General features: G+C 54.6%; 1 protein-coding gene across 4 annotated transcripts in view; it reads left to right on the top strand.

Moving 5' to 3' along the window:
• The window catches only part of LOC111154305 (zinc finger protein 236), a 103,896-nt gene that overhangs the window by 66,112 nt on the left and 15,005 nt on the right, over positions 1 to 22,779 (top strand). For all 4 annotated transcript variants that reach the window (XM_022513818.1, XM_022513817.1, XM_022513816.1 and 1 more), the window contains 9 exons: positions 1,029 to 1,180; positions 2,737 to 2,949; positions 5,438 to 5,720; positions 9,730 to 9,833; positions 11,523 to 11,888; positions 12,549 to 12,694; positions 12,787 to 13,027; positions 13,372 to 13,551; positions 21,664 to 21,851. In XM_022513818.1, coding sequence (XP_022369526.1) covers positions 1,029 to 1,180; positions 2,737 to 2,949; positions 5,438 to 5,720; positions 9,730 to 9,833; positions 11,523 to 11,888; positions 12,549 to 12,694; positions 12,787 to 13,027; positions 13,372 to 13,551; positions 21,664 to 21,851 — 1,873 coding nt within the window. The remainder of the gene's footprint in view (positions 1 to 1,028; positions 1,181 to 2,736; positions 2,950 to 5,437; positions 5,721 to 9,729; positions 9,834 to 11,522; positions 11,889 to 12,548; positions 12,695 to 12,786; positions 13,028 to 13,371; positions 13,552 to 21,663; positions 21,852 to 22,779) is intronic.

Below are 22,779 nucleotides of genomic sequence, written 5' to 3'. Positions count from 1 at the left end.
CGAGGGTGGCCGTCTCTCCATGGGACTGCCGTCCGTGTCCTGGCGCTGCTGGTTGGTTTGAGCTCATAGACATGAGCCTCAGAGGGTCTTTCTCAGCAAACTTCACACAGTTGGTTTGACACGCTCCGCTCTGCAGACAGGTGATTTTCTCCTGCTGCCATGTGGCCCAGAACCGGTCCCAGCTTTGTGCGCAGCATTCTCTCTCTCAGGTCAGCCCACGAGTGCAACATCACCTGCTCTTCTGGTTCCGGGGGTGCCCTCACGAGACCAAGCGTGTGTCACGGAGTGAGATTTCGAAATGTATTTCCCGTTTGTCAGTTTCCGGTTCGGCGTGGACGTTAGCGAGCGCGGGCTGCCCTGTGCAGATAGCTGGCCCCAGAGACGGTAGTTTGGGACGTGACTGACGTCCTCCTGCAGCTTCAAACTGGGAAATGGAACAGATTTCTGAATCTTGTTTTTAGTTTTTAATAATATGTGAATAAGAAATTTGAAGTACTTTAAAATTATTTCATCCTTGGAGTAATGTTAAAATATTCTTTAACTTAGGGGAAGAGGACACTGTACATTTACATGTTATTCAGAACTAGCTAGGAAAATCTGTCAAGTGTTTTATAAAGCTAAAGAGCATATGAATTGGCATTTCCACGTGTCTGGACTCAGGAGTGATTCCGACCGCGAGGCAGCAGGCGGTTTCACAATGTGTCGTACGACTTAAAGAAGATAGTGTGTACTCAAGTTTTTTCCTGTTAGTTTCTGATTAGTCAGATAGTAATGCCTCCTGGTATTGCTGTAGGATTTACTGATAATGAAATAATAAAGTAGGGTTCAGGCTTCAGATGCCCTGGGCAGAACTTGATCTATTGTTGCTGTCATGTCATTTCTTAAATGCTGGAGAGCACACCTTGCGTCTCTGACAGTCATGCCTGGTGGTTCGGTGATCCCGATGGAGACCGTTCTTGCCGCCTCTCTGATGTCCCGCCTATGCCCGTGCTGCGGACTGACGCGTGTGCTCTCCGTGCTGTTTCTAGGTGTGAGTACTGCAGCAAAGGCTTCAAGAAGTCGAGCCACCTGAAGCAGCACGTGCGGTCCCACACTGGGGAGAAGCCCTACAAGTGCAAGCTCTGTGGGCGCGGCTTCGTCTCCTCCGGGGTCCTCAAGTCGCACGAGAAGACACACACAGGTCACTGTCTGCCTCGCGCCGGGGCGTTTGTGGTTTGCAGTGTGGTGGTGGTGGGCTGCGGCTGTCACCCCCGCCTCATTCTAGCACTGCGGGTCCCAGCCAGAAGCAGGTCTGGACCCGCGAGCGCTCACTCCCTGCGTCCCCTCCAGGCCCGGCCCTGGGCAGCCAGGGGGCTGCTGCCGTCTCCAGAAGCGCCTATTTCCGACATTCCGTCCACCTGCAAACGTGCGGATCCGGCTTCCTTTACGGAGCGCGTGTCTAGGGCTGCTCGCACTGGAGGCAGCACACCGCCCCTTGGTGGAGCAGGGTGGTGTTCCGTGGTGTGGAGGAGCCCCGGACCCCCTTCCCTTCCTCCTCGTCTGCTCTGCGGCATTGGAGTGGTTCCCGTCTCTGGGCGCACGGGGATCCTCCTGTTGTGAACACGTGTGTGCAGCTTGCCGGACGTGTTTCCATTTCTCTCTTTGCGACTGGAGTGGCTTGGTCCTGGGGTGACTGTTCAAACCTTTGAGTTGATCAGACTCTTTTCCTAAGTGGTTGCCATGTTGTATGTGTCCACCAGCGGTGGGCAGGGGCACCCACGTCACACTCTGGTCAGCTCTTGGCCTTGTTGGTCCCTTCTACCGCGACCATCCCTGGGAGACAGCACCGGTGTCCGCTCGTGGGGTTCACGTGCCTTTCTCTAGTGGCCGAGGACACGGGGCCTCCTTCACATGCGTGTGGAGAAGCAGCTCCTCTAATCCTGTGTCATTTCTAAATAAGATTGTTTGAAATCTTATCGTTGAGTTGTTTAAAGAGTTTTTAATATATTATCAGAAATATGATTTGCAGTTAAATATGTTTTTAATATGTTACTTTTATCTGTTTAATAAATTCAGAGTGTTTATTCCCTGTATTAATGTATGTAAGATCTGTGTGTCTGTGTAAGGCTGTATTTGAAAATAAAAACATACCACAGAACAAGGGCAGGCTCTGTAGGGTTGGTCACAGCTGGTAGTCACAGGCCCTGGGAGGCCAGGCGGAAGGCAGGTCCAGCGAGGGCCTGTTGGAAGGCCCTGCTAGGGAGTCTGTGCTCCCCGCAGCAGAGAGGCGCTTGTGCGACTTGGACAAGGAGCCATGGCCGGTCAGCGAGGTGCTTAGACAGTCGGGGTTTCCTCTGTGTCTTTAGTCCAGAGCAGAGACGGCCTTCCCGGAGGGCCGGATTGGGAAGTGCAGGTGCACACCGGTGTTGGGGGTGGTTCCCGTGTCAGCGGCCGTGGGGATGGTGAGTGGATTTGAGAAAACCTTCTAGGGCATAATGCACGACTTGTCATGCGCTGGACTGTCAAAGACAGGGGCAAAGCGGGGCAGAGAGAACTTGGGGTTTGTTTAGAGCAGGGCTTTAATTCCACGAGCGGGTTAGTCGTAAGACCCGCTGCGTCCACTTCCCAGAAGAAGCCTGGGGCCGATAAATGGTCTTTGGTTTTGTGGCTCATCGGACGTATCCTTGTTTGCTTCCGACGACTTAACGATGTTCCGGCAATGAGACGCGGTTACTTATCGTGTGTCCGTCCTCACAGGGGTCAAGGCGTTCAGCTGCAGCGTGTGCAACGCGTCGTTCACCACCAACGGCAGCCTCACCCGGCACATGGCCACGCACGTGAGCATGAAGCCCTACAAGTGCCCGTTCTGCGAGCAGGGCTTCCGCGCCGCGGCACACTGGAAGAAACACATGAAGAGGCACCAGGCCGTCCCGTCTGCGGTGGCGGCCGCTGGGGAGGCGGACGGACCAGGTACGGCCCGCCCTGGTTTGACACTCCGACACGTTGTGTGGCAGGTTGTGGTGAAAACTAGCTGCTTTCCCACCTGTGACCGCAGGCCGTGCTCTCGGGAAACGGTGCAGCGGGGACAGAGCAGGGACCTGTCTCGCCGGTCGCCACCCCGGCCGGCCGCTGCAGCCGTGCAGACGCACCTGGAGGCCGACACGATAACTTGTTGACGGCAGGGACTCGGGCTGCCTGGCTGCCCGTGCTGGTGGAGGTCCCCTCAGGTTTCCCTCCGCTGGCGTCTGTCGTGGGCGTGGGCTCCAGGGGCTCTGGGGAAGCCCATCGTGCTCCGTTACGTCATTCCCACTGGGTGGGCCTTCTGTCTGGCCTGTCCCGGAGCCGGTGAGGGCCAGCTGTTAGGGAAGGCTGCGCCCCTGCACCGGCCGGGGGGTGCGTGGCAGTATCTCGGCCGGCTCGGTCAGACGCTCTGGGAGCACCCCCTCCCCCTGGTAAGGGCAGTCCTCCCTTAGAGGCGACCTCCCTCTAGCACATCCCACGGGTGAGACGCCAGGATTAGGAACGTGCCGTTTTCTGTGTGGACCATGCAGCATTTGAGTCCCCCACTGGTGGCCCGTCCCGCCGGGGGTCTGTCCCTAGCATGAGGCCTGACTGTGTGCACACAGTTGGTGTGTGATGTGTGTGGACTGAGTGGGATGAGGCAAGGGTGTGAGCGTCGGGCTGGCGCACTCGCAGCTGTCGGAAGGCTGGCGGCTTGCTAGCTTCTGTCCCGGGCTGTTCACCCCCATGTGCTCTGTGCCCGCCCCGGCCTCAAGGTCACGGCTGTCTCCTGGGATGCTTGGCGACGTGATAGCCCTGTAGCTTGTTCTTACATTGTGGGGAAAATGTCTTTAAAATGTGCCTGACCTGCCCACAGATGGGGACAGCTCGGGCTTCCCTGCAGAGCGGCGGCCCTCGTGGACTCCCCGTAGGTGTTTCTGGCTTCTTGGGCTGTGTCAGGACAGAGCGCCTCCTCTTCAGCCTCGTCCTTCCTCGTGAAGCCTTTATTTCCCCTTTGTCCCGTGGTGAGTGAAGTGCCGGGAGGAAACGGCAGCTGCCCTCAGTGATCAGAGCGTGGGTCGCAGCTGCCGTCCCGGAGCCCCGTGGTGCTGAGCGCCGACACGAGATGCCGTGGCCTCCCGCGCGAGGGCCGCGTCTTTCCCGTCGGCTGAGGGCCCCTCACGTCGTCGCAGCTCTGCCCGTGGGTCGGCTGGGGGCTCCCGTGGTGGCCTTGCCCTGGGCTGTGCAGGTGGGAGCCCCCGTAGTCTGTCGCAGTGTTTTCCCCTCTGGGGTCACCGAGGAAGAGCTGCCGCGGCCCTAGCATCACGTCGCAAGGTTGAAGTCTGTCTCGTGTGTGAGGGCGGTGAGCCCATGTGGCCTGACGCCGTGGGCTTCTGTCCCTGCGTATTGTCCTCCGTTTTACTGCCCTTTGCCCTCTCATGGCCCCTCCGCATGGATTGGGTTCTCGGACTTTCTCCCCACATTTCATTATCTGTGTCGGTGGGGCCATGTGCCCCACGGCCCCAAATCTTCCCAGATGTTATTCTCTCCTCCGCAGTCCACCTTCCCTCTCCCCACTGGCCCCTCTCCTTTTTTTTTTTTTTTTTAAAGAAATTATTTATTTATTTGACAGACAGAGATCACAAGTAGGCAGAGAGGCAGGCAGAGAGAGAGAGGAGGAAGCAGGCTCCTTGAAGAACAGAGAGCCTGATATGGGGCTCGATCCCAGGACCCTGAGATCATGACCTGAGCTGAAGGCAGAGGCTTAACCCACTGAGCCACCCAGGTGCCCCTTTCCTTCTTTCCCTCCCTCTTGTCGTTCTCCCTTTATCCTAACAGAAACATCCCAGTAGCTCTCGTCCCTAGTGTGCTGCTGCCCACTGTCCATTGGCCCCTTAGTGCTTCTGTTGAGGTTTTCTCTTCTGTTTTCTTGCCGTCTGTGCCGCTCTGCCGTCCCGCTCCCAGCCGGCTTCTTTTCCTTCTGTTGGATTTAATAGCACCTTCTCCTTGTTCCTAATCGGTGTAAATGCATCCTTACGTCCCACTGAGAGCATATCTAAATGTCTGTATTTTAAGGGTTTTCTTGATAATTAGGCTTTTTTGTAAATTTTCCGCTTCCGTCTTCTGTCTCAGGCTTTTGGTTTCCTTTATGTGATAATTCAGTTTTTGCCCATAGTGTCTGTGTTTATGGATGCTGGGGACCGGTGATTTTGGGGCTCTCTGCCGGGCCGCTCCTCAGTCTGGTGCTGTCGTGACAAGGTGACCAAGGTGTACGGCTCCCTTCTGGGGACCCAACTTGGTTTCCCCGTGGACTAGTGGTGGACACTCTTCCATCCCGAGTAGAGTGTCACTGAGTAACCCACTTTAAACCCTACAGACTTGTTTGGTTGCATTTTACTTGTTTTGTGAAAACTTCATTTTTCATTAGGATCGGATCCTTTTCCTGTATTTTGTATAGATGTGTGTCTGGAGGAGGAGGAGGAGAACTCTGACAGAAGTGCCTCTCGCAAGGCTCGTCCCGAGGTCATCACGTTCACGGAGGAGGAGACGGCGCAGTTGGCCAAGATCCGGCCGCAGGAAAGCGCCACCGTCTCCGAGCAGGTCCTGGTGCAGTCCGCGGCCGAGAAGGACCGCATCAGCGAGATGAAGGACCGGCAGGCCGAGCTGGAGGCCGAGCCCAAGTTCGCCAACTGCTGCTCCTACTGCCCCAAGAGCTTCAAGAAGCCCAGCGACCTGGTGAGGTGAGGCGGCCGCGCCGTTCTCGGCATCCGCAGATGGCATCCATGGGCGCCTCCGTCACCTCCGCGAGGCTGGGGAGGTCCGTGTCTGAAGCGGGTGCCTCCCGGGAGGCCGGCATTGATCGGGAGCTTCTGTTCAGGCTCCTTGGGCGTGTGGGTGGGAACACGGTGCTCTGTGCATGGCTCGTGGGCACGTCTGAATGGTCCTGGTGTCAGCAGCGTCCCTTTCTCTGTGGGTTTGGTTACTTCCCCGAGGTCACCACAGTCCCGGCGGGGGCCATCCTCCTCCTGACCTTTGTCACAGGGTCGTGGTAGCCTAGCCCACGTCGGTGCGGGAAGGTGAGGGGGCAGCCCGTTGCGTACGCTGACAGGGAGAGTGTGCATTCGCGGGGCGTTTTTCACGCTGTGCTGTTACGCTCATTCTACTTAATCAGCAGCATCGTAGTCGAACTCTTAACTGTGCCTACTTTAGAAATTCAGCCTTTTAGTACACGTGCGTGCAGGTCAAACAGCATACGTGGGGTTTGGTATGTCCACACTCAGGCATCCCCTGGGGGTCTCAGATCTTGTGGATGGGGTGGGCTACTGTAGGTAAAAGAGAAAGAAAATGAATTCTTTATTGAGGACAACGCGGTGCTAAGCTGTGTGGGCTTGCAGACCCCATCAGGGACCCGCTGCCCCCGAGTGCTGGTCCATGTGGGGAGTGAGGACACAGACTCATTCCGGGTGAACAGTGACGGTGTCATGAGGCAGCCTGTGATTAGGGCCAGTCAGCCCGATAGCAGCAACTAGCATGAGGTCAAGTCCAGCAGGACGGTGAGGAGCTGGAGCCCAGGACACTGAGCTGTGGGGAGGCACAGCCTAGGGTGAAGAGGTGGGACGTAGCGTGTCGTCCTGCAGCACCACACGGGGCTCTGAGTGTTTGCTCTAGGAGGGAGCTGATGGGTGAAGGTGTAGGGCAGTCCAGCGCAAGGAGGGGCACTTGGGACTTTGAGGTGGGTGATGGAGCAGGCTGCTCTCAGGACCCTCCACGCGGGGGTGGGGGGCGGGGGGAAACAGAGGCTGGTGGCAGAGTGGCTCGTGGGTTGGCAGTGTGTGTCCAGTGAGCATAGAAGGTGACGGCTAGCCTGCCCTCTGCTTCCCACGTGGGGTGGGAGGTATGCCAGTGAGGGTGATGGAGAGGTGGGTGAGGGGGGATTAGGGTGAGCCCACAGGGAGCTCGCAGTGTCCCTTCTGGGCTCCCCCAGACGTGAGGAGTGCCATCGAGGCTGGGGAGTTAGACAGCAAAGCGTACAGCGAGGAGAGCTCCAGGCGCCGTTGTGAAGGAGTTGGAGTGCTTTGTAGGTAGGCGTGCAGCCTGGTAGGAGGGACGCCAGGAGGGGAGCACGCAGGGCAGCTGGTGGGAATAGCCGGTTCCCAAGAGGGACTGGTAGGAATCCCAGATGAGAATGTCCTGAGGGCCAGGGCTGCCTGTGTGGAGATGATGGGGACAAAGCTGTGGGGATCCACGCACCATGTTGGACCCCTGCCAGGAGAGGGGCCTGTGGGCAGTGCCCAGGGTAGCCCGCTGGGATGCAGGGTCAATGTGAGAAACCGCTCTGTCGTCACACACACGAATGTGTCTGCGTCACGACACGGAGTGCAGGACGGCCTCACGGCTGACTGAGCCTCATTCTGTCCCGCATCTGAACGCTGTGGGGAGCCCAGCCTGTCCCGTTAGCTGCCGGGCAGAGAGCATAGCGGAGCAAAACAGAACAGAAGCAGAGCACGGGAGACCGTCAGTTGGGAAACAGCCCTTCCTGCTCCCCACACACAGCCCCGCAGCAGTTTCTTAGATGTGGTTTGGGAAATGTCCACATGTTACGTCAACATTAAGTTCTGTGATTTTATTTTTTGACTAATTTTTACCTATCACTGGGTCTTAGACGTCTTTGTCAGTACCTGTACTCCCATTACTTTCCTGTTAATGGTGATGTAGTGTTATGTTTTTGGGGAATACCAAAATTTATCCCATAACACCCTAGTATGAGCATTTAGCTCTCCCATGTTCGATTACTACATGAGCATTGTGCAAGTATTGCGCGAGCACCGCATGAATACTGCACGAGTACTGAGTGAGCACTATACAAGTACCACACGAGTACTGTGCAAGACTACACTAGTACCGCATGAGTACCGCAGAGCACTGTATGAGCACTGCGTGAGCATCACGTGAGCACCGCAGAGTACTATACACGCACCGTGTGAGCACTGCAGAGTACTATACGAGCACCACACGAGTATCATGGAGCACTACACGAGTACTGCAGAGTCCTGTACAAGTACTGCACAAGCACTATACCAGTACAGCAGTGTACTATACAAGTATTGCATGAATACTGTGTGAGCGCTACAGAGTACTATATGAGCATGGCCCAAGTACCACAGAGCATGTACGAGTACTGCAGAATCCTATCCAAGCACTGCACGAGCGCTATATGAGTACAGCAGAGTACTATTTAAGTACTGTGTGAACACTGTGTGAGCACTGCAGGGTACTATACGAGCACCGCACGAGTACCACAGAACACTTTCCTAGTACTGCACAGTCCTATACGAGCACCACATGAGCACTCTATGAGTACAGCAGAGTACTATATGAGTATTGCACGAACACTGCCTGTTCACCGTAGCATACTATACGAGCACGGCAGGCTACTATATGAGCACCACCCGAGTACCACAGAGCACTATACAGGTGTATCAGAGTCCTGTATGAGCACTGCACGAGCACTATATGAATACAGCAGAGTACTGTCCCAAGTACTGCATCAACACTCCGTGAGCACCGCAGGGTACTATATGAGCACTGCACGAGTACCACAGAGCACTATACGAGTGCTACAGAGTACTATACGAGCACCACATGAGCTCTATGTGAGTGCTGCAGAGTTCTGTACAAGTACTGCATGAGCATTATACGAGTCCAGCAGAGTACTCTACAAGTACTGCATGAGCATCACGTGAGCACTGCAGGGCTCTATATGAGCACCGCCTGAGTACCACAGAGCACTATTTGAGTACTTCAGAGTACTATATAGTACTGCATGAGCACTGCACGAGCACCAGAGGGTACTATACAAGCACTGCCCAAGCACCGCATGAGCAGTGTATGAGTACTGCAGTGTCCTATGTTAGTACCGCGTGAGCACCACAGGGTACTATATGAGTACTGCATGAGCACCGCCTGAGTACCACAGAGCACTATATGAGTACTGCAGAGTACTATATAGTACTGCATGAGCACTGCATGAGCACCAGAGGGTACTATACAAGCACTGCCCGAGCACCGCACAAGCAGTGTACGAGTACTGCAGTGTCCTATGTTAGTACTGCGTGAGCACCACAGGGTACTGTATGAGTACTGCTTGAGTACCACGTGAGCACCACAGAGCTCTATGCGAGCACCGCACCAGCACCGCGCCGAGTGTGCGTCCCTGTGTACTTGTGTGCGTGGGGGGCCGGTGCTGACAGATGCTGCCAGCCGGCGTCTGGACGGGTCGTGCCTCTTACGCAGATCGGTCTCTGGATGTTCCCCGACCAGGCCCTCAGTGCACAGATGGGGGAAATGGTACCATTTTAATTTGCTCTTTCAAAGGCTGAGTGTGGGCCAAACCCTTCCGTGGGGTTTCCTGCTGCGTGTTTCTTCTGTGCGCTGCGCTGCCCGTTCTTCCACTGTCTCTTCCACTTTCTCACCTTCTTACCAACTCAGAAGCACTGTTTGGTTTTTAAAAAAGCCCTGTTGTCATCGGTCTTGCAGATTTCTTTTTGGTTTTGTTTTCTTCTGGACTCGTTTCTGGTGTTTTTCTGTAGAGTGAAGATTAAAGGTTTTATTTGGACAAATTCATTCAGCCTGTACTAACACATAATTTTCATTATATGGTAGTTATGAGGTTGTTTGTAACTGGATGTAAAATTAAAATGAAAAATGCTTCATGTAAATGCTTTCTAACGGCAAGTGCTTTCTGGCTAGGCATGTTCGGATCCACACCGGAGAGAAGCCATACAAGTGTGACGAGTGCGGGAAGAGCTTCACTGTTAAGTCGACTCTGGACTGCCACGTGAAGACCCACACAGGTAAGGACAGCGCCTGGGTCACACGCAGGGGCCTTACGGTGGCGTTTTCGATTTGTTCCTAGGTATCTTGCCCACAGAAGTACTTTTGGGATCATAGAAAACTTAAAAATCCTGAACCACGAAGAAAAAGAGTACGATTACATTGATTCCCGACTTGGGGAGTATGACCCGGGTGACACAGAGGAGAAGGCGCTTGGTCTCAGATCCCAGCTTGTACGCTGTCTTGTACTTTAGTCAGACTCAAACCCCTTGTTAAGAAAATTGCTTCTTAGTCTTATTTAGGCCAAAGAGATTTGGCTTGTTGAGGTTTTACAAGATCTGGGGATTTAGCAAATGCAAATTGCATTATAGTTCACAGGTAATTTTTTTTAATGTGGCAGAAATGTCATAAAGGAAAAACATTAATGTCCAGTTTTCAGTGGCTGTTTTTTCCCTTCATCTCATTTGAGGAACTAAAGGTGAATTAATTGTCCTATGAAAGCCTGTCAAGGCTTTGCTGCTTGTGCACAGGGTATGCCTGTGGTTGGGGGGCAGCCTCCACACCTTGGGGGTTGGAGCTCTGTGTCCCCTCCTGAGCCACTCCCTGAGCCTCAAGTTATCACCTCGGAAGTGGCACGTGGTGAACTCTCAGGACATGGTAGAGGATTATGGCTCTCAAACTAATTTACATTCTTAATTTTTGGTTACCCATAGAATTGACTAAAAATGTACATAAGAAATTCCACACATTTACGTAAAGCCCTGTGATTCTTTTCTGATAGGTCACTATTTGGAATTAAGTAGATACATGAACTTGGCGTGTCCCTTCTGCAGAGAGTGTTTCTGTCACTTAGTTGGGCGCTGTGTGTCTGTCTCTCTTGAGTGATGCTGAGTTGCTGAGGACCAGTAGGGGCCTCTCGGCGTCCCAGGTCTAGTGGGGGGACTGTCGCTCTCACGGCCTGTGCCAGCAGCGTTCGGGATGACTCACACACACGGGATTCAGGGTTGGCTCCCACGCATAAGCCACAGGAAGAAAAGTCTCTGTGAGGAACGCCTTTCAGGCTTTCCCCTCCACGCTGGGCTCCTCGGGTGACCTTTGGGGCCTGTGAGCAGGATTAGGACAGCAGGCCCCCCTCCGGGGTGATTCCCGGTGTGCCCGCCCTGGTCAGTGAAAATTAGTATTGGTTTCCGGGAGCCATACAGGGAAGCAGAGAACCAGGATGCTTTCGTCCTCTGGGAGCCTCTCCGGGGCAGAGTAGGTGGGGGACAGGGCACTCAGGTCCACGTCCATGGCCTTCGTCACACCCCGGACGCAGGAAGAGCATGGGAGTCTCGGGGGCTGAGCATGTGAGCCAGCCCGTGGCTCCAGGCCGCTGTCCGCCCGTGTGGGTGTGAGAGGTGCTGAGACACGGCCGTGCCCGTTGTGCACCGAGGGGTGGGTGACAGCGTGGTGGGGCTGGCTGCCACTGAGGCTGTGGGTGGGCGGCGGCGTCCCCATGCTGCGGGTGTCCAAGCACTGTGACAGCGTGGAGCTCGCAGTGTGGGCTGCGGGCTCACTTCGGCGTCTCTGCGGAGCTCTCTGTCCCTTGCAGGGTGTCCTGTGGGAGCACGGGACTCGCCCTCAAGTCCGCGGGCCCCTGGGGTCGGCACTTCGGGTGCCCGTGGGTGTGGCGTCGCCAGCCCCCTGACCCCTGGCCGGCCTTCCCGCAGGTCAGAAGCTCTTCAGCTGCCACGTGTGCAGCAACGCCTTCTCGACGAAGGGGAGCCTGAAGGTGCACATGCGTCTGCACACGGGGGCCAAGCCGTTCAAGTGTCCGCACTGCGAGCTGCGCTTCCGTACGTCGGGCCGGAGGAAGACGCACATGCAGTTCCATTACAAGCCTGACCCGAAGAAAGCCCGCAAGCCGGCAGCCCGGAGCTCGTCCGAAGGCCTGCAGCCCGTGAACCTGCTCGGTCCCACGTCCGCTGACCCGAACGTGTTCATCATGAACAACTCGGTTCTCACAGGGCAGTTCGAGCAGAGTGTGCTGCAGCAGGGGCTGGTGGGCCAGGCTGTTCTGCCCGCCTCCGTGTCGGGTGAGCCTGCGGCGGGCGGGGGGCCCGGGGTGAGGGGACCCCGCTGGGGGCAGGGCGGCGTGTCTCCTCCTCGAAAGCTCGCGGTACGGGGCAGCTGGGAAGACCACAGTGTCGTTCTTCAGACGAGTCACCTTCCATTTCCTCCTCTTCCTTTCACGACGTCGGCTTGGGAGCGCCTTCGTGATCGTCCTAGCTTTTTCTCTAGAGCAGCACACGTGACACGGGACGCTTCTCTTACTGATCTTGGGTCACCTAGTGCTCGAAAAGTGTGACATTGTAGCCATTTAAGGGTTTCGTGGATTTACATAGACTGTTTCTAGCTGTCAGACATGCCCTGGGCTTGCTTTCCCCGTAGGTGACCTGGGGAGTGACTAAAGCCTGAAAAAACATGATTGTTAGTTGCTGTTATAAATCCTGGGCTAATCAATCAGTGTAATGTCTTTGAGCCTTGTTTCTGGGTGTTTAAGGTGGGTAACACTATTATCAGTTCAGAGGGTTTGTTCTGTGTTGAATTAGCTGAGGTGCGTGTGGTGTGGAGGAAATAGCGGTACTCGTAGACCGGGTCATGTAACGGGTAGGTAGGACTTAGCTGTATAAAAAGCCCCAAATGCAGGTGAGCTGCTTTCCTGTCAGGAGCTCATCCTCATCGTGTCCCTGCAGCCGGCGGCGACTGGACGGTGTCCCTGACGGACGGGAGCCTGACCACCCTGGAGGGCGTGCAGTTACAGCTGGCCGCCAACTTGGTCGGCCCCAATGTGCAGATCTCGGGCATCGATGCCTCCAGCATTAATAACATCACGCTCCAGGTAGGGCGCACGCCGTGTGCCTGGGGCTTCAAGGGGTCAGAGCCCCACGTGAGCGTGAACGTACCGTGACGAGGATCCTGGTTGCTTTGCAGATCGACCCAAGTATTTTGCAGCAAACGTTACAGCAGGGCAGCTTGCTCACCCAGCAGCTGCCTGGGGAGCCCGGCCTGGCCTCCCAGAACGGCTCTCTTCAGACCCAGGACAGCACGGTCCCCGCTAGTGTCGTCATCCAGCCCATCCCCGGCCTATCCTTACAGCCCACTGTGACGTCGGCCAGTCTGACCATCGGCCCGCTGTCGGAGCAGGACCCCGTGATGACCACCAGCAGCGGTGGTAAGTGAGCACCAGGGCAGTTGGGACACCGCGGCCCCTCCCGTCTCTGGAAGGCTCGGCACACATCCGACGTCCCAAGCTTACGTAAGCTTCCCCGGCAACAGGCGGTGTGTGTGCCCCTGCGTGCGTAGCTCACTGCCCGCACCTGCTCCCGTGGTCCTGCCGGCTTCCGGTTTCCCCGTAAGCTTCTTACCTCTCTCTGCACGAGGGAATCAGAGATGACCGATGTTTTCTTTTGAATCTTCTTTTGAAATAACAGTTTCACTAATTATTTTTAATATAAAGAAGGAGAAAATTACTGTATTTTAAAGTCCAGCCTTATTTTGTTTTGTAATGATGACCAGGGACTCAAGACCTCTCTCAGGTGATGACATCGCAAGGCCTGGTGTCCAGCTCCAGCGGCCCCCATGAGATCACCCTGACCATTAACAACTCCAGTCTGAGCCAGGTCTTGGCACAGGCTGCTGGGCCCACTGCTGCATCGTCCTCGGGGTCTCCCCAGGAGATCACTCTGACCATCTCTGGTTAGTCCCTTCACATTTTAAACCTCCTCTCCCCTGCGATTTGAGCGTACCTTGTTCGTGTGTGTGTGTGTGTGTGTGTGTGTGTGTGTGTGTGCGTGTGCACGTACACACATGTACGTATATGTATAGATTTCTTGTTTGGAAAATTGAATTTGGCATAAGGCCAGTGCTCGGTAAGTTTTTGTAATCAATGTGGGAAAGACATTCAGGTTTAGTGAAAGAGTGTCACGGTTCAAACCCAACACCAGAAACTAACAACGAGAGCTCCCCACGTCCTTCCAGCTCGAGTCTGTCGTCCCGTTGCACTGATGCGGTCCACGGACAGCAGATGGCGCAGCTTCTTGGGACTGGCATGACGTGTGTGCGGGCACATTCCAGGTGCTTACCCTCCTCGGAATTCTGCAAGATCGTGTGGGACAGTGCTAAGTGTGCTGCGGCACTGAGAAGTGTGTAAATAGGTAGGAAATACCGTCCGGGAGTACTGAACTCGGCAAACCAGTCCTGTGTCAGCTACCAAGCGGAGGTGTCCTGGTGCCAGGGTGGCCGCGGTCGCAACCGCATTGTGCTCGACGTAATGAACTCCCTCTGCACGTTCTCGTCTTGCTCAGCCCCCAGCGAGTGTTGTCTGTGTGCTTCGGCCGTGTGACCCTTAGCTGTTTGGTGGCGCTAGCAACGATCTGTGTGACCTTCTATGTGCCCGGCACTATTCTGGTGTTGCACAAATATTAAGGCACTTAATACTGATTTCTTTAAGCCTTCTAGCAATCTTTTATGAGGTTGTCACTAGAGATGAGGACAGCATTTTGCTAAGAGGCAGAGCACTGTCCCTGGAGAAGAGGGGGTGATGGCGGACGTGGGAGCATTTTACCTTAAAACACAGGGAGTGATGGTGGGTGGAACGCTGGACCGACCTGGCCAGGGGAGCAGGCCAGGCCAACAGACTCAGACTCAATCTCTTCAGGGAGATTTCTGCGAAACGTATGACTGCAATAGAAAGTGAAGTTACTCAGAAAGAAACCAAATGCTTTCTTTTTTACGGAGCGTCTTTATTTCTTTTACTGTATATGACAAACGCGAACCTGTTCTTGGGTGGAGTTTGGTTTTGTGGCACGGAGGGATTTTGGACGCCGTCAGGCAGCAGACATTAACTTCCGGTTTTGTGTAGTTCGGTCACCTTCCTGCTTTCATTGTATATATCTGAATTTTTATAGTTTTTTTTTTTTTTCTTTTTTTTAAGGAAGCTATTTTGAGCAAACTGCTGTTTCCTGTGTGCTCTCGGTGTGTGGGCACCAGGCTCGTCCCGTGCAGAAGGCCCGGAGCGCAGACTTCTTGCCGACAGCTCAGTGTGTGCTGTGGCTTCTGGACTGTGTGGCTCTTTCTCCCGCGCTTTCCTGTTACTGAGCGTGTAGTTCTTTTATTGCTTATTAGTATTTCCAAAACAGTAAGGAGATGAATTTAACTAATTTAAAAAAAAAGAAAAGTTGCTGTAAAGCCTTATCCTGGGGGATATCTTTAAATCAGTTGATGACCTGAGCTTTGCCCAGACCTTGGGCTTGAGACTTCTTGTCCTCCGTCCTCGTTATTGAGCTCGTGAGAGCAGGCGAGTCACATGTCAGCGCCTCCGCGGGGAAACGTTGAGCGTGTGGTCACCTGTCGAGAGTGTCTAGGTAGGATTTTTAGTGACTTTGTAAGAGGTTCTCTTCTCCGCTGGCGTGCGCAATCACGCGGGCTTGTCCGTGCCACGAAGGGGTTATCACTTCAGCTGAGCTCTGTGGCTTTGAGCAGTTCACAGGTCATACGAGAAAGAAGTTGAACCTCGGGTAAATGGCACGACTAGGGCTCAGGCTCCTCTGTCCGTACCAAAGCCCTCTTCTCTGGTGTCTCAGGCAGTTTTCCGCAGAGAATCAGAAAAGCGATACCCACGTGCTCTGACCCTGCGGCCAGGCCTCCGGGAGACGCTCCGCTGCCGGTCAGTCGTGTGTCCTCCGGCTCGCCCAGGCCCAGCACGCCCGGCTTCTCTTTGCTTCTGTTTCTGCACGGCGGGTTGAGGACGCCACGGATGGCACAGCCGAGTGCGACACCCCTCGTCCTCTGGTGTGTTTCCCTCCAGTCTTGCAGAGTAGTCTCGCTTATGCCTAACTTGACGGCAGATTTTTTTTTAAAGTAACTTGTTTGTGTCCATCTTCCCAGAGCACCGCGTGTGGGTTTCACAGACACGTCAGCGGGCCTTCCGGCTCTCCTGGGCGTGCGCCGTAGGCTGGTTCCAGCATGTGAGCACTCGGGCTGCGGGAGCCCCGAGAGCTGTGGTGCAGGGAACCCTCACCCAGGAGCCGCTGCATTGCCACCTCCCCTAGCCCCTGCGGTGGGAGGTTAGGGGGCTTCTGGTATCATTTCGTGACATCCCTTTGATCCACGTCATCACACGTTTGCCACACCGGCTCTGTCTCCCATGTGTGGAAGTATTTTCAGCTCAGTGTAAGTTCTGGTCATCAAAGTAAGTAATTTGAAGTTCCCGAGTCCCACGTTAACGTAGAAGTCTCAGGGGGCACCTCGGAGTGGTTACAGCTTAGGGGGCGGGCACAGTCCCTGTCGTTTCAGGGAACGTTTCACGGTCTTCTCGGTCTCCTCTGTAAATACTACCGTGAATGCAACAGCTCGCGTTCTGCCAGGATGTTCCTGTATGTTTCATCCGCTTGCCAGGACATGGGCTAACGAATTCCTCTGCGATATCTCAGTATTGATTCCGTCCAGGTCGGGTCTTACTCGGCACAGTGCTGGCGGAAGCAGTGAAGGAGGAGCACAGGGCTGTGCGCTCGGTGGCCGGCGGCCCGTCTGCAGGGGCCTCCCCAGCCCGAGGCAGCGGCCAGCCACGCGCACAGGGCGCCACACCGAGCTGCTCAGGTGGGCAGCCGGGCGGCAGCACTGGGGACGGGCCCCGGCCGCTCTAACGACTGCTGTGTCGCCGCGTTCTGCTGCTGGGGACGCACGCTCGTCTCTCTGTCTGGGATACGGATTTCTCTAGAGCTGTCCACTAGCGAGTCCTGCTGATGAGGGGACCAGGCACCGTGTGGTGACGCGCGAGGGCGTTTGGGGGCCCCCGTGTCCATGCTGCCTCCCGCCACCTGCGTGGGGACCTGCCGAGCTCGTGGCCCTGTGCCCCACGGCGAGAATCTCCTGGCGCCAGCCCCCAGGACGAGTTCAAAAGGCATCTTTCTAAGGTTTTGAAGTTAGATTTTGACAAATAAAAGCAAAAGAGCTCCGGAATAGTAAGTTACAGGTTCACAGGGACTCATCAGTGGTTACGATGACGGGCCTGTCTCTTTGTCTTTATCTTGTAGAGATTTTATTCATTTCTTAGCCCTCTTATCTTCCAGCTCTGTCATTTTTTGAGAAAAATTTCATTTTTAGATATAGTTGTAGCTACAGGAAAGCCTTTTTATCCCATGCTTATTTGAAATGCTTTCGTAAGCCGTAATTCGCTTCTTCAGCAAAAGACTCTAAGTGTGTTATGTGGTAAGAATTGTACTCAATCTGCGGGTGTGATGCTGAGCAGGACAGACACGGTCCCTTTGCATTTTGGACCCTAGAACTGACGGAGCAGAGACCTTACTGAATGTGTAAAGCGTGGTGAAATGTGGCCGTAACGACAGATAGAGGACAGCAGGTCGTAGGTCACAGGGCACCGACCTGGTGGGGACGGCTTCTGTGAGAGTGGGAGCGTCTGTCCCGAGTGGCGGTGCCGTGCCGACCAGAGGCCCGTGAGCTGAGGCGGGCTGGCATGTCCAAGGAGGGCACGGGCCACCTGGCATGTAGAGGAGCTTCCTGTCCACCCCTCTCGTCTGCTGATGTGTGCGCGGGCGCCTGCGTGGTTAAGGACTTTGTCAGAATCCTGTGTTGGCAGAGCCCGGCCTGGATTTCTGGCCCGTGATGTTTCCGTTGCGTCTGTGGTCTCTGCGATTCGCGGCCAGCGTGGGTGGTGGTTGTGGGCTCCGTCCGGCGTCCCGGCCCGCTTCCCTGGAGAGCATACCGGCCGGCAGTGCCGGAATCCCGCGTCTTCTGGAAGCTCATCTTGACCTCTTTAAGGAGCCCTTGGCAAATGAATGGGAAGACAGCGGAGTTTCCGGTGTTTTAGCTAAAATGGAGTGGTTTTCTTCTGTTACTTTGGTGGACCCGCATGTTTGCCGGTGCAGCAGCCAACGTCGCTCCGAGCGGGAGGCATTCTGATCAGGACGCAGAGCGCTCGTGCTCCGAGGGCTCTGCCGTCGTCGGGGCAGCTGGACGTTGGGTGTGGGACCTCGTGCGTTGCGGCCACATGTAGCGATGGAGTCTCCCGTCATAGTTGGGGGTGGGGTCTCTCCACACAGTGGGAGCTCCAAGCAGCAGCCCTAAGGCTGCTGTGGACCACACGCTGACATTTCTGTAAACACCACAAACATCCCCTTTTCTCCTGATCGAATTATCTCTTCTTCAGACCCGCTGTCTCCGAGCCAGCAGAAGACACTTCTTTCCTTTGGCTTGATTTGCTGCTTTATTTAAAATATTTTTCCAAGGAATTCAGTGAAATAAAAGTTGAGCTCGTAATTTAAAATGTTTAATGATGTGATAAGGGCCGTTACAAACGGAGGGTTAATTTTCTGTGATGCAGGTCCGTTGTATTTTGTCCCCAGATACCTTTGGCGTCTCTGAGTAAACCTGGCTCTGGGGACAGAGTCTTCATACGTCGAACTCTGGCTCCGTGATGGTGGGAAGGTGTTTTAGAGTCTTGTGTGTTCCACGGGTACTGGTTTCAATACCAGAGCTGACCCCGCGGGTGGGACGTTGGTCAGGAGATCACAGCTTAGCAGGGAGATGTTTTCCTGAGTGCCAGAGTCCCTCCCAGGCCGGGCTGAAAGCCGCAGCATGTGGGAATTGAAACTGAAACGATTTTGCGATTAGACATGTGTCTTTTTTTTTTTTTTTTAATTATTTATTTATTTATCTGACAGAGATCACAAGTAGGCAGAGAGGCAGGCAGAGAGAGAAGAGGAAGCAAGCTCCCTGCTGAGCAGAGAGCCCGATGTGGGGCTCGATCTCAGGACCCTGGAGTCATGACCCTCAGACTTTAAAGGCAGAGGCTTTAACCCACTGAGCCACCCAGGCGCCCCAGACATGCGTCTTCGAAGAGAGACAGTTGAGCAGTAACTCTCGGAGTGGGAAAGTTAGATCAGAGCCAAGCGAAGGTCCCCGTGGCTGGTGTCATCGGGAGTTCTTTCCAGGCATGAGATGTGGTTGAGGCTTTCTGCTTCTGGGACAGGCCTGGCCCTCCACATCCACGACAGGATGGGACACACATGGTTTTCCTAGGACGTGGTCATACTCGGTGTGAGTGCCCTTCCAGAGGCAGGAGGTATTACCAACAGAGGCTAGAAGTTTAGTACAGCTTTTTAAGGAACTTATCTCAAGTGGGTATTATCTTTTTGTTCTTACTTTTGTCCACTATTAATACAGTTTTGATGAATAAGTTGAGTTATGCTCTCAGTGAAGAAAAGCCACAATTCCTTTTTTCCTTCCTTTGTAAGTTTATTTTAGTCTTTGTTTCTTCTAGATTTAAGTATGATCAGTTACTTACTTCCCAGCAGCTCAGAAGTCTTAACATTTCCCATTTGTGGGTACATTTTATAATTAAGGAGGACATTCTCCCACTTTCTCCTTGGGGATGAATGGCCAGACGAGGTGTCTCCTGTCCCCGCAGCCCCTCCACAGCAAATACACACGCCTTTCTTACCATGTTTTTATCTCAAGAAGAAACTGATCTCACATCCTTTAAACTACTTATGAAACTTTCCAAAATTATCACTAAGATTCCCTCAGAAGCTACGAAAACGTGTCCCAACAAAGATTTAAGACGGTGTTGGGTTTGATGACCGTGAGGGATTTACTGATCCTCTAGAGATGACTTTGAGGGAGAACCATGAACTGAAGGGAGACTTCGATTTCCGTGACGTGCCCTGGAGGCCTCGTGCTTTCAGAGCGGCTGGATGAGGCCTGAAGGTAAGAGTCTGCAGTCCGTGCCCCTGTTCACACCAGTTTCCAGGCCGAGAGGATTTAGTTAGAATGAAAACTAGTTTGTAGAACTTTCAATAAATCTTTTTCTATATAATTAAGAGCTATATATTGAAGAAATGTAATTATAGCTTTGAGTTAGTTACTCCATTGCGTGCTTAAGAAAAGTTTATTTTTTCCTGCTCATATCACCTGTTTTTGGACCATTTGGGAATAGAAGTTCTGCTTGAACTGACACCGTCCTCTTGGTGGAAAATGTCTTGATTGCAGAACCGAGCTGAACACTCACTCACACAGTATTGGCGTAGAGCTGCGAACCCCAGCACTGGCTGAGGCTCGTGTCCCCACGGACCTCTGTGTCGGGACTCACTTCTGCTCAGCGACACGCAGGCTTCTGTCTTCTCTTCGGGTTTCCTGTGCCGCACAGTCCTGGACACACACCCCCCCCCCCCCCCCCGCCTTGCGTTGACGACCATCAGGGTCCGAGGCTGCTGCTGGTTGTGGAGAGCAGACTTTCCTCTATTTCGGGGCTCGGGTGAGGTGCGACGTCCCGGCCGTGTGAGTCACCGCGAGCCCCGTTAGCATTTGGTTTTGCTCTTTGTGGTGACTCTGACGGTGAGCCTTGCACCGCGTGCTTCCCTCGACCGGGCGCTTGGACGGCCCAACCCCAGGCTTCGCCCTAGTGATCATGAGTGACCCCCAGTTCACGTCGCCGGCCACCGCCGCGTTCTCGGGTCTGCTTTTCACTTTCCGTCTGGTGGCGTCACAGCCGCAGGCTCGTGCCGGACCACAGGGAGAGCCTGCGGCGGAGCCGGCTCTGGTAGCCGCGGAGCTTAGAACACGCACCTCCACAAATCCACACTCCGGCCCGGGTGCGTCCCACGGTCCGCGCCGCGCAGGTGCTCAGTGAGGGGGTCTGACGAGCCGGTGTCCGGAGCCCCGAGGGCTGCTGCAGGGCAGAGACTCAGCCTCCTAATGGTTGTACCACTTTGGAAGGTTCCAGGTCTGTGCGGCACAGTGTGGGACCCCCAGAGTGTGGATCTGTGGAGGCCTTGTGTTTGCAGGACTCCACTCACGAGTAAGTAACCTGGCTCCCCACGGGCCCCTGACCGCTCGGGACCGGCGCGACCCGCAGCCCGGCAGAGGAGCCCAGGCGTCTCTTCCTGTTCTGTATGTGACCCCGATTAGGAGACAGTGTTTCCACCTTTTCTTAGTCACTGCCTCGGTGTCTGCGGCCCCCGGCCCAGGGGCTGGCGCGGCGGAAGCCAAAGGTCACGTGTGGAGGTGAAGGCAGGGCGGCTGGTGAGAAGTGTGCGCGCGCGTGCGTGTGTGCGTGCGTGTGCGCGTGCGTCACGCTGACAAGTCAGAACTCCAGAACTCGTTTTCCGTTGGTGCCCGCCAAGCCCTCGAGAGCCGCGTGCTCAGCCCGTCTCCTCGGCCAGCCGAGTGCATGAGTTTCTGTTCTGTACAAGAAAAGGCCTTCCTTTGCCTGAGTCTGTCCCGGATATCTTCCTTTCTCTTATCATTGGCTACAGGGGAAAATGTAAAAATCTTGTTTTCTTTTCCAACGGAAAGTAAGACGTCGTGCAGGGCGAATTGTCATTTAGAGGGGTACACGCGGCGTGTCTCAGCCCAAGCCGACGCACCGGAGGGTAAAGGGGGCTCCGCAGGGTGGTCACGCCGGAAGCCGTGCTGCCGATCGATGCTTGCTGGGTCCCCTGTGGTCCTCTCTTCAGGCTCCTCCCTGGGCCGAGGCGGGGACAGTGTCCCGGAAATCCTTAGCCGTTTCCTTCTGCCTTAGCAGCAGGGACTCGGACTGTAGGGTCATATTTGGCTCTTTTCTGTGTTTTCCTTGATGTTATACTTAAGCAGAGTGTATTTATGCATAAAGATGTTTAGAAACTGGAGAAGTCTGGCCATAAAATTGCAGTGAGAGATTCTCGGACGGTCTCGCTGTCATGTCAGAAGCTTAGGTAATGTACCTGCTGCTTCTGACAGGTGAGTTCCTCACTCCCGTGGCCGTCGGACTTGGCCAGCTGCACCACTGACATGCTCGCTCCTCTTCCGTAGAGCTGAACACCACCCCTGGGAGCCTTCCTTCGACAACACCCATGTCTCCATCGGCCATGTCTGCTCAGAACCTGGTCATGGCGTCGTCAGGAGTGGGAGGAGATGCCAGTGTCACGCTCACCCTGGCCGACACTCAGGGCCTGCTCTCCGGAGGGCTGGACACGGTCACGCTCAACATCGCTTCTCAGGTAGGGGCTGCCCTTCCCTTTGTGGGGGGCCGTGGCATTCTTTAGTTTCTTCTTTCCTAACTGTACATGCTGAACATTGTTTCCCGAATTGAAGTGTTTTTTTTTTTCTGATTAAAATACAATGAATGTGTTAGATGCAGAAAGGAGAGAACAGGAAGACTCAGATAAAACAGAAGAGACTGTTTTTAAAATCCCCCTACCCAGATGGAACCACGACTGACCTTTTCATGTCTTTCTATCCTTGCGAACCTTTACATGCAGACACAGGACACGCGTGTGAACGTTTCTCTGGGAGTGAGCTTGTTTGTGTCAGGTGCTGTGAACTTCCCTCTTACACCGTGACTGCCTTCCCCATCAGTGATACTTTAATTCTTTTTACTTTTCAAGATTTGTTTTAATTTTTTTAGAGAGATAGAGCACGCAAGAACGGGGTGGTGGGGGGGAGCAGAGGGAGAGGGGCATGTGGGTCCCTACCCGTGACCCCACGACCATGACCTGAACTGAAGTCAAGAGCTGGATGCGTCACCGCTCGAGCCCCCTGGTGTCCCCACCTCCGTGGTCACCGCCCGAGCCCCCCGGTGTCCCCACCTCCGTGGTCAGCAGTGGCCGTGTTTTCTAGTGGCGGTGCCACATTGAGTTTTATGAGTTTGTTGAGGGCTGTTTTGAGTGCTCGGGGTTTTGCTAAGTAGCATAGGAATTCCCACACCCGCGGTGACTTACGGTCTCAGGCCACTGTGTGCGACGTGCGGGGTCGAAGGCTGCGCATGTTGGATACTGCAGTGAGCTGAGACACCGGCCGCCTTTCAGAGTCTGATTGAAGAACTGTGATAGATTATAATGAAGATGGATTACAGGACCCTGCCGCTCGTCCCCTTTTTATGCACCTGTCCCTCTGTAAGCACGGCGGGATGTGCCGGGGTCGGGGCGG

This window comes from Enhydra lutris, unplaced genomic scaffold (assembly GCF_002288905.1).
Source record: "Enhydra lutris kenyoni isolate GAN:26980312 unplaced genomic scaffold, ASM228890v2 scaffoldscaffold36, whole genome shotgun sequence".
Taxonomy (NCBI): domain Eukaryota; kingdom Metazoa; phylum Chordata; class Mammalia; order Carnivora; family Mustelidae; genus Enhydra; species Enhydra lutris.
Note: the sequence above shows the minus strand (reverse complement) of the source record. Positions and strands in the feature narration are given on the sequence as shown.